The 12,015-nt window shown below is 44.6% G+C and overlaps 1 protein-coding gene across 1 annotated transcript in view; it reads right to left on the reverse strand.

The window, feature by feature from the left end:
* Nucleotides 1-8,100: 8,100 nt before the first annotated feature.
* Nucleotides 8,101-12,015, reverse strand: part of LOC309555269 (tetraspanin-11-like) — a gene marked incomplete at its 5' end in the record, with an annotated part of 83,373 nt that continues 79,458 nt past the window's right edge. Inside the window, one exon of the mRNA XM_082257174.1 lies at nt 8,101-8,294. Coding sequence (XP_082113300.1) covers nt 8,214-8,294 — 81 coding nt within the window. The 3' untranslated portion in view covers nt 8,101-8,213. The remainder of the gene's footprint in view (nt 8,295-12,015) is intronic.

Genomic DNA, 12,015 nt, shown 5'->3' on the forward strand with positions numbered 1-12,015 from the left:
AATAGTCATGGGCTACAATACTGGAGCCACTGTGCTCAAGGCATGTGATATATTGGGTGTCCTCAAACTTGTACTAGGTCATAGTTTGCAAATGCAATATACAAACTGTAATCCATTTTAGTTCAATATAGTGCTACAATTGCACTGCATGGGTTAACTGCTTGTTTAGTCTAAGAGGACTGTGAAAAGAAGTTTGATTTACCCAATCCTCCGCTCTGCAGCCTTCTCTATGCTGTTAGACCGATGCTCCCCTGCATGCTGTGTAAGGTTCTCTGACATCACTGAGACTGATGTAGGCACCATAGGCCTGCATTAGATATGAGGATGCTGAAAGAGAGTCCACTCCTCGAGCAGAGGGGAGAGCTGTTTTCTGGGGGTGCAGACGATCAGGTAAGTAAAAGTAATTTTCCCATCCCCTGGACCAGGGCTGTCAAACTCAGTTTCATCGTGGGCCGCATCAACATTATTGTTGCCCATAACAGTTGTATCTGTAAAACTATATACATTTACTCAGGGCTTTTTTCTCATAGAATAGGTGTAGGAATTAAAACCCCCCCCCCCCCCCCCCCAGCCGAACCATGTTGAACAGAAGAGCAGTATGGGATCTTATTGGAGGATTTTAAGAGGGCAATAAATGCCAGGAGTGTGTTATGTGTGGAGTGCAGTGATGCGCTATGTAGAGTGCAGAGTTCAGGGATGTGCTATGTACAGAGTGAAGTTTCAGGGGTGCCTGTGCACAGAGTGCAGAAGTCAGGGGCATGCTATGTACAGAGTGCAGAGTTCATTGATGTGCTATGTACAAAGTGCAGAGTTTGGGGATGTCCTATGTACAGAGTGCAGTTTCAGCTGTGCGCTATATACAGAGTACAGTTTTAGGGGTGCCCTGTGCACAGAGTGCAGAGGTCAGGGGTGCACTATGTACAGAGTGCAGAGTTCATAGATTTGCAGTGTACAGAGTGCAGAGTTCAGGGGAGTGCTATGTACAGAGTGCAGTTTCAGGGGTGCCCTGTGCACAGTATGGGATCATTTTGGAGGATCTTGTGTGAAGTTTCAGGGGTGCCTGTGCACAGAGTGCAGAAGTCAGGGGCATGCTATGTACAGAGTGCAGAGTTCATTGATGTGCTATGTACAAAGTGCAGAGTTTGGGGATGTCCTATGTACAGAGTGCAGTTTCAGCTGTGCGCTATATACAGAGTACAGTTTTAGGGGTGCCCTGTGCACAGAGTGCAGAGGTCAGGGGTGCACTATGTACAGAGTGCAGAGTTCATAGATTTGCAGTGTACAGAGTGCAGAGTTCAGGGGAGTGCTATGTACAGAGTGCAGTTTCAGGGGTGCCCTGTGCACAGTATGGGATCATTTTGGAGGATCTTAAGAGGGTAATAAATGCCAGGAGTGTGTTATGTGTGGAATGCAGTGATGTGCTATGTACAGAGTGCAGAGATCAAGGATTTGCTGTGTACAGAGCGAGTTCAGTGATGCACTATGTACAGAGTGCAGAGTTCAGGGGTGCGCTAACTACAGAGTGCAGTTTTAGGGGTGCCTGTGGGATCTTATTGAAGGATCTTAAGAGGGCAATAAATGCTAGGAATGTGTTATGTGTGGAGTGCAGTGATGCGCTATGTACAGAGTGCAGAGTTCAGGAATGTGCTATGTAGAGAGTGCAATTTCAGGGGTGTGCTATGTACAGAGTGCAGTTTCAGGGGTGCTCTATGCACAGAGTGCAGAGGTCAGGGGTGCGCTCTGTAGCCCTCAGTTGATATATATATATAGTCAGGTGTGCAACATCATCACTGAACGACACCCAGGCAGCAGGCAAGTGATGATGCAAACAAAGTTTATAAGAGACAGCAGTCTGCACATGTCCAAGAGGGCAGCCAACAGGAAGGCAAGGTAAGACCTTGACAGTACCCTCTCCTCAACAGCCCCTCCTCCACGGAGCAAAAAACAGTTTCTGAGGAAAGCGAGCGTGGAAAGCGTGGAGAAGGGCAGGAGCATGAACATCAGTGGAGGGAACCCAGGAGCGCTCCTTAGGACCATAACCCTTCCAGTGCACCAGGTATTGAACCTGACCTTGGAACTGACGAGAATCCAAGATGCTGCTAACCTCCTACTCCTCATGATTGCCCACAGGAATGAGATGAGGGCGAGGGAGTGAAGAAGTATAGCGATCGCAAACCAGTGGCTTCAAAAGTAACACGTGAAAGACATTGGAGATATGCATGCCAGGAGGAAGATCATGGGCATAGGACACCGGGTTCACCTTACGAAGGAAGTGAAAAGGCCAAACAAAACAGAGTGCCAGTTTAGGAGTGGGCACCGTGAGGTTGAGATTACGGGTTAACAACCACAGCCTCTCCCTAACCTTGTACGCAGGAGCAGATAAACGTCTCCGGTCTGCATGGAGCTTCTACCGCTGTGCAGAGACCCGTAAAGACTCTTGAATCTGCACCTAAGAGTAACAAAAATGATCCTCCACAGCCGGGATGTCCTGTCGTGAGAACGACCCAGGCAACACAACGGGTTGGAACCCATAATTGGCCATGAATGGAAACATTCCGGAAGACAAGTTGATAGCAGAGTTACAAGCAAACTCTGCCCAGGGAAGCAGATTAACCCAATTGTTCTGATGGTCAGAGATATAGCAGTGAAGAAAATGCTCCAGAGCTTGGTTGGAACGCTCAGCGGCACCATTGAACTGCGGATGGTAGGCTGAGGAAAAAGAGAGTTGAATACCCAACTGGGAGAAAGAGGCTCTCCAGAACCTAGAGACAAACTGGCTCCCATGGTCCGAGACAATCTCCTTAGACAACCCGTGTAAGCAGAAAACCTCCCTGTCAAACACCGAGGCAAGTTCCTGAGCAGTAGGCAGCCCCTTAAATGAAACACAGTGGCACATTTTGGAGAACTGGTCGACAACCATGCGGATAAGCATGTAACCTTGAGACGTGGGAAGTTCCACAATAAAATCATTGGCCAGATGAGATCAGGGATGCTCTCCATTGGGAATGGGATGCAGTAGGCCCAAGGGAAGGTGCCACAGGGATCTGTTCCAGGCACAGAACGAATGAGCAGCCACATACGCAGGAATATAAATGAAGAGAGATGGCCACCAGAACTGACAGGAAATAGCCCAGGACAATTGGTTCTTACCAGGATGACCATCAGTCTTGGAATAGTGGTACGTGTGCAACAGTATGATGCGCAGCCCCTCAGGTACAAAACTTTTGCCAGCAGGTCTCTCTGTGAGAGCATCAGTTTGGGCAGCCAAGATCTGTTCTCCAAGAGGAGAGGTTAAGTTGGTGCGGATGGTAACCAGGATATGATCCGAAGGTATGACCGGAAGTCCTCCCTGGAAAACTCAGAATATTAGCGAGACAAGGCATCAGCTTTAACATTCTTGGAACCGGGCAAATAGGAGACCACATAGTTAAAACGAGACAAGAATAAGGCCCATCTGGCCTGACGGGGTGTGAGCCTCTTGGCCTCCGTGAGATAAGTCATATTCTTATGATCGGTGAGAAAGTGAACAGGAATCAAAGAACCCTCAAGCAAGTGTCTCCACTCCTTGAGAGCCAGGATAATGGCCAAGAACTCTCTGTCTCCAATCTCGTTATTGCATTCAGCTGGAAACAGCTTCTTGGAGTAGAACCCACAAGGAAGAAAGGGTTCATCAGGTGTCCGACACTGAGACAGGAGGGTGCCTACTCCCATCTCAGATGCATCCACCTCTGGGACAAAGGGCAAACCAGGATTGGGATGAGACAGAATGGGACCCAAAGCAAAAGCAGACTTGAGGGCCTCGAAAGCTTGGGTGGCAGCAGGCGTCCAATTGTGGGGATCGTTGCCCTTCTTAGTCAGGTCTGAGATAGGTTTGGCCAAAGAGGAAAAGTTCCTAATAAATTTCCGATAATAGTTGGCAAACCCAAGGAAATGCTGAATGGAGTAGAGACCACTAGGGGGAGGCCATTGTAGAATAGCCGAAACCTTCTGAGGCTCCATGGAGAACCCTTCAGCAGAAATGCTGTAGCCCAAGAAGGCTACCTGAGACAGGTGGAATTCCCATTTCCCAAGCTTACAGAAAAGCCCATTCTCACGCAACCGTTGCAGCACTCATCTGACATCCAGGTAGTGTGACTCAATGGAGTCTGAGTAAATCAAGATGTCGTCCAAATAGACTACCACGCATTGCTGCCACATATCACGAAAGACATTATTGATGAACTTCTGGAAGACAGCGGGCGCATTGCACAAGCCAAAGGGCAACACTAGATATTCGTAATGACCAGTTCTGGTATTAAACGCCGTCTTCCACTTATTGCCCTCCTTGATCCTTACAACTTTATACACGGCCCTTAGGTCAAGCTTTGTAAAGACCGTTGCTCCTTTGAGGCAATTCAGTAATCAACAGAATTGGGTATGCATTCTTGACCGTGATGCAATTGAGGCCCCTATAATCAATGCAAAGTCTCAACTCACCCCCTTCTTCTTTATGAAGAAAAAACCAGCACCCGCTGGAGAAGAGGACTTGCAAATGTCCTCCTGGGCAAGCGCATCAGCCACGTACTCCTCCCTGGCCTTATTTTCCACAACTGAGAGAGGATAAACCTTGCCATGAGGGAGAATGGCACCAGGTTGCAATTCTATGGCACAATTGTACGGACGATGAGGAGGAAGAGTACCAGCGCACACCTTGTCAAAAACATCTTGATACTCATGATATTCAGTAGGCAACACTGAATCCGAGGAGGTAAAAAATGTACATTAACTGGCCCATTTATACAAACAGCTGATCTCAACCAACTGCCATTCAAAGGTTTAGATGTGTTTCTGAAGCCAAGGGTACCCCAAAACAACAGAGTAGTGTGAGGACGATATAACTTGGAAACAGGTTGCCTCCCTGTGAACAGCCCCTATCACCATGTGAACTGGAACAGTCTCGTGGGTAACCCGCGAACATGCTGCCCAGGAGAGGACAACTGTGATTAGCATTTTTTCTTTACGGGAAACCGGGGGCGAGGAAATTCCACCTAAGATCTGCTCCCAACATGACCCTAGGTGTGAGCGTTTAGAATAGGACAAGATTTCAGGAAATGCCCACCAAGGCCGCAATACAGGCACAGGCCCACCTTCCTCCTAAAGGCCTGCTCAGCCTCGGAAAGGCAAGTGAACCCCAGCTGCATGGGTTCACAGCCAGACGCACCAATCCAAGGAGGTGTGGGAGGGAGGAATGGGTGGGGAAGAAAACGTAGGAGCCAATCTGGTAGGAGGCCTCCGCAGATGCTCCTTTAACAATGGTCTCTCCCTGAGCCTGGTATGGATCAAAATCAGGAAAGATTTCGGAGCCTCAAGCTCCTCAGGGAGCTCCTTGGCCTTAATCTCATGCTTCATTGCATCGGAGAGACCATGAGAGAAGATAGCCACCAGAGCCTCATTATTCCAGCCCACCTCTTCTGCCAGGGTACGAAATTCTATGGCGTACTCGGCAATGGTTCATATATCCTGTTAAATGGACAGGAGCAGCTTAGCAGCAGAGGTAGAGCGAGCATGCACATTGAATACACTACAAAAGGAGGCAACAAAACTTGGGTAATCGAGTATCACAGGATTATTGTTCTCCCATAAGGGCTTTGCTCAGGCCAAGGCCTGGTCCAGGAGCAGTGACATTAGGAAGCCCACCTTGGACCTGTCAGAGGGAAATGCCTGAGGAACCATCTCAAAATAAATGCCAACTTGGGGAGCGTAGGAGCACCTGCATCGTCAGGATTCATGGCCCTTGTGTACTGTCAGGGTGCCAGGAAACCAGACCACAGAAAGATGCAAGTAAAATAAAGCAGTTATTTAGGGCAACAACAATAGACGCACAGCAAGAGTGAGGAGCAAAATCAGGAACACCCGGGGTCAAGTCCAGAAGCAGGTAGTCATCCAAGCCAGAATCAAATCTAGAAGAGGCATCTAAGCCGGGGTCGAGTCCAGTAGCGGGTAGACTGCTGATGCCAGATCGTCTGCCCATGCGGGGTCGTCTGCCAATGCAGAATTGAGAGCCAGGAAAGTCGTGAATCATACCAGGCCACATGCCCTCAATAGGGGGAGTGGGTGCTTTGGGGCAGGGAAGGCTCTGGCCCCCCACCCCACAAGCACCTTGTCAGTGGCTGTGGGGGTCTGCAGGTAGGGGGCTTATTGGAATCTGGAAGCCCCCTTTAACAAGGGGGTCCCTTGCCCCTTACAGTTTTTGACAATTCCTTTATTAAAAAATAAAAAAAGTGTCCCCTGATGTTAATCCATCCTCAATCATGCCCTCCTGCCACACTGCCGCACCCGCCCTGAAAAAAAATAAAATAAAAGCTCTGCCTGCGAGGGACGGCTGACTGCCGAATGCCTCCTCCGCTGTTTGACAGTTCTTATATAGGTAAGGGCGGTTCCACCTGGCAACATCACCTGGTGGCATCGCCACCCCATGTGACATCACAAACCGATGCATGCTGGGTCGGAGGCATGCAGCGGTCAGGCATCCTTGTGAGCAGAGCTTTTTTTTTGGGTGTGGTGGCGGTGTTATGGACGATGGATTTACATTGGGGGGGGGGGGACACTTTTTTTTATTTCATTTAAAGGAATTGTCAAAAACTGTCTCTTTGTTTTTATTACTTTTTGACACCTTTTTGGTGAATGGGTAGGAGTACCCTGCACCCCATAGTCATTCACATAGGGAGGAGGATGGGGATCTGGGGGCCTGGTATGGACTGGGGGTGGACCCCACTTTGTTTTTTTAACAGTTTGCATGTTCTCCCTGCGCCTGTGTGGGTTTCCTCTGGGTACTCCGGTTTCCTTCCACCTCCAAAGACACGCTGATAGGTTATTTGTATCCTGTATAAATTGGCCCTGGTATGTGTATAAATGTGAGTTAGGGACCTTAGATTGTAAGGCAGGGCAGGGACTGATGTGAATGTACAATGTATATGTAAAGCATTGTGTAAATCGACAGCGCTATATAAGTAACTGAAATAAATAAATAACATAAATAAATTGCCAACAATGGTATTGTATTTCCAGCAATTTAAATGTAATTTCATTCATTTTTCTTTTGTTTTTAGAAATATAATTTTTGCTGCAGCATGTGGTTCTATATATGCTACAGATGGTATGCATGGGTGGGCAACACTGTTTTTTTCTTCATAGTTTTTAATCGTCTGCATTTTTTTTTAACATTCACCTGTCAGTGGGAGACCCTCTGACAACTCATGAGTTGTCCATTGTTAAAGACTCAGCAGCCGGCTTCCCAGCCTGTTCCTTAGCAACCAGTTCAATGCAGTAGATTACTGCATGAAAAATTGTGGTAATTGCAGCTAAATCGAACAAATACTGCATTTAGGTTTTAACGCAAAATTCTTAGTGAATATGCTTGGATACAGCACTCTGTGAACAGCCAGCTTCATTAGCAATGACCTTTTGTGACTTAACTTCCTTGTGGACAGTGTTTTCTGGACAACTGTCAAGTCAGCAGTCTTCCTCATGATTGTGTAACCTACGGAACCAGACTGAGAGACCATTTAAAAGTGCAGGAAACCGTTACAGGTGTTTTGAGTTAATTAGCTGATTAGAGTATGACACCATGAGTCTCCAATATTGAACTTTTTCACAATATTCTAATTTTCTGAGATATTGAATTTTTAAGCCATAATCATCAAAATTAAAAGGGAGAAATGCCTAAGATATATAACTGTGTGTGTAATAAATCTATATAATAAGAGTTTCACTGTTTTAATTGAATTGCTGAAATAAAATAACTTTTTGATAATATTCTAATTTTTTGAGATGCATCTGTAAGTCTTGACTATTCTAACAGTGTGATCTACCTGCCATAATTCCCAACATTGCTTTTGCCCACATATAAGTTTTGGATGTTCCAGCCCACTTTTATGTGTTCCAGCTCCTCCTGTTGCTATAAGTAAAATATCCAGCAGAGACAGTCGGAGCCCATCACAATCACCATGGCAGGCGTGCAGAGGGCATAGATCTCACCGAGTTCTCAAACAGAGAAGAAAATATAAGTGTATAACTAAAGTTCTAGCACTAAAAGTAAAATATCCATTTGGGTGGGCTGACCCTTTAGGAATTAGAAATTCTTTACTCAATAAGGGTGATTGTATGTGGTTGTGATTTGCAGTCACTGTTGTTCACTTGCTGTACATTCATTTCTGATAATAACACAATGGAAATCAGATGATATTGTACAGCTCTTGCTTTTCTTCTTTATAGAGGACACACAGGAAGCACGCACTCATAGTTACACCAATCAGCTGGAAAGCAGAAAAATGTAATATAATTATTATTCACATTGACTCGCCAGTGTTAATATACATTAGAGGCTATAATTAAAGCAGGATTACACTAATAAAATAAATCAAATCATGATCCTGGTGTAATCATAATAATAATTACTAATAAATATTAAAACTGATCTCTAAGCAAATATAAAAAGCACACATTAACGTAGCTGTGTAATCATACACCTGCTCAGGGGGCTGCTTCTTCTTTCACTGTCCAGTCACTGGGTGGGGTGAATAGGGGAACTCTAAATGAAAGTTCAACTGCAGCAGAGAAAGATCAGGTCCCCGTTCTTCCAGGCAGTACTATGCTGCAAGGCAAAGCTGTGTAAATCTCAGAGCTGGCTGGACAAAAATACAAAACCTTTGGAAGGAACAACAGACTTGCTTCTAGCCCTTTGCCTGGGGTTCAGCTTTGACCTATGGTAATAGTATTTAGCTTGAGTAATATGCTAAAATGATCATCTAAATCAGGCATGGCCAACCTGCGGCCCAGAACCGCAGGCAATGCGGCCCACTGCCCCCTGACAATTTATTTATTTTTTTTGCTGTTTGCTGGGGAGGAAGGAAGTCGAGTCGGGGGCACGGCCAGAGGCAACCTCGGAGGGGATCATCCACTAGTTATGTTAAATTAGTGCTGGGGGGGGGGCGTGGCAGCACGGGAAGGGCACGGCGGCATTTTATTACTTATATACCTTAACTAATAGTATATATTTTATATGCGGCCCGAGAAAATTTCTCTACACTCAATGTGGCCCAGAGAAGCCAAAAGGTTGGACACCCATGATCTGAATCAAACCACTTCTGTCACTATTTTTAAATTTAAACTAAATCGTTGCTGCTGATTCTCGGATCTGATCTGTCTGATGGAAAACAGACCCCTTGCAGTTACCAATGATGTCAAACCCCTACAATGCAACCTGTAGCCAGAGATCATGTAATTTGTTGGTGACACGATAAAGCTTCGAGCCATGTTTTAATTCACAAAGAGCACAAGATCATTTTGAATTAAAAAATAGTATTTGGTAATACCCTACCAATTCAACTTTTTTTTATTTTTTTATTGGTCCACTGTAATCTTCTGGCTGATGGAAACTTTTTGCTCCCCAACCTCTGTAATTTTGGGCTGTTGCCCTGGTAAATATACAATAGTTTTGATTACTCTTTTTATTCCTTTATTTTTAAAGCGATTGTATCCTCAAAAAAGAAAAAAAAAAACCCTGCAGGACAAAGGCATAATGAGCTAGTATGCATCGCATACTAGCTCATTATGAAATACTTACCTTAAAACGAAGCCCCGATACTGTCGCCCGGACACCGCTGAGGCAGCTGACATGTTCCCTCGGCATCTCTTCCGGGTTCGGCAGCTCTGGCGCTGTGAGTGGCCGGAACCATGATGACATCACTCCCAAGCATGGGCACAGGAGTTCACTTTGCGGCAAGGAGCTCTGAAGGTCCGGCAAGATACGCCGGACCTTCAGAGTGCATGCGCCGCTGGTGTCAGCGGCTGCATGCAGGGCAACTATCTCCTAAATCGTGCAGGTTTAGGAGATATTAATTTTACAGGGGACAGCAAATTTACACTGTTATACAAGCTGTACACTCACTACTTTACATTGTAGCAAAGTGTAATTTCTTTAGTGTTGTCACATGAAAAGATATAATAAAATATTTACAAAAATGTGAGGGGTGTACTCACTTTTGTTTGATACTGTATTTACTCTGCGTAACATTCTTTCACATTATACAAAAAAAAATTGGGCCAGCTTTGCTTTTTTTTTTTTTAATTCATGAAATTGTATTTTTTCCAAAAACATTGTGTTTGAAAGACCGCTGCGCAAATTCATAAATGTGACATAAAATATTGTCACCATTTTATTCTCTAGGGTGTCTGCTAAATATATATATATATATATGTATATATATATATATATATATATATATATATATATATATTATATATTTTTTTCTATATTATATATATTATATATTTTTTTATATTATATATATTTTTTTTTTTTTTTCAAAAAAAGGCTTAGGCATTAAGGGGTTAAAAGTCAGCAGCTACAGTTTTTGTAGTTGCTGACTTTTTTTTTTTTTTTTTGAGGGGAACTGAAGGTCCACTTTAAACTTCATATATGTATACACTGTTATACTGCTTATTGTCCAGCAGGAGGAGCTGTTGTCATTCATTTAATTTCAACTGCAGTCTGGTTTTAAATTATTCAAACTCTCAATTCTATTTCTAATTTAAGAAGCAGTTAAAGATGAAAAAAGTAACCTGAAAGAATCATTTTAGCAAGATGTTACTTTCTGTAATAACTAAATGAATCATTTAATTTTTGACTGTAACACATTTGGTTTAGAACTGATAGGGGACAGGACTGCTGTGTGATCAGGAAAGGTCCCATTTCTCAGTACCTGTATATGGTGATTCCCTTTCAGTTTCAGGCTCCACTGGAGAATACAGTCATTTTTTGGGATAACACGGAGCAAGTGCAGGATTCTGCTAAAGTGTTCCTAACTTTTTTTTATAGTATTCATATTTACCCTGTCTAAAGTCATCAGTAAAATGGTTATCTTCTAACCAGAATTCTAGTTTCTCCTTTTGTGGTCACCAAAATCCTCATACTGCAGAAGTCCTGTAAGGTCCAACCTGAGATGACAGCAATAGGCAAGAATATGGTGTCAAACTAAGTTCAAAGTTGAACCTCAAGAGGTTGTAAACCAGAAAAAATTTTTTTTTTCTTTTTGCAACCTGAAAGAGAAACACATAATGAGCTAGTATGCATACTAGCTCATTATGAAATACTTACCTTAGAATGAGCCCCCGCCGTGCCGCCCGCTTACCTGTATGACGGGCGACATGTCCAGTCGCCCATCTTCCGGGATCGCGGCATCCGGCCATCTGATTGGCCGGAGCCGCGGTGACGTCACTCCCACGCACGTGCGCGGGAGCCGACGGTCACGGCACAGGTCTCTGAAGGAACAGCACCAGCGGCCGTTCCTTCAGAGCGCATGCACCAGTGAAGTCACTGGCTTCATGTAAGGTAAATATCTCCTAAACGGTACATGTTTAGGAGATATTTACAGTACCTATAGGTAAGCCTCATCATAGGCTTACCTATAGGTACAAGTTACAGAGGAGGGTTTACTTCCTCTTTCAGGCAGATGGATATAAAAGACACAGATTATAGCAGCTGTGTAATTCTTATTTCATCATTACATTTTTTTTTTCTTTAAGCAGTGTAAGTACCTAAATATGACCTGGTATCAGCCTCTTGCAGTGCCTGTACAGTAGAACTTGAGTGTGATACGAAGAAGCAGTAAAAGGAGCCAATCAGTTCATGTGATGACAAGAAGCATGTTGATAGGAGGTGAAAGCAGTGTGGCAGAGAGATGAGCTCGTCACTGTGCTGCTTTTCTTTTCACTGTGTTGTCACTGGCTGAGGGTGGATTCAGGATGAGGCTTAGAAGAAGTGAGTAAAATGATGCTGGGCATCAGACTAAGGGCATCTAACTGCAAAAAGTATTGTGTGGGAAGTTTGTGGATTGAAAAGCATGCAAATGTCCAGGTGCATGGACAACTGCCCAGGTGGACAGAAGCTGCCAGAGATAGGGTGGCTGTTATCCCAAACCTATAGACCAATGAGACACGGAATGAACCAAAAGTGGGAAAAAAGCACTGTGCCAA

The sequence above is a fragment of the Pelophylax lessonae genome (assembly GCF_965119305.1).
Source record: "Pelophylax lessonae genome assembly, chromosome: 4".
Taxonomy (NCBI): Eukaryota; Metazoa; Chordata; class Amphibia; order Anura; family Ranidae; genus Pelophylax; species Pelophylax lessonae.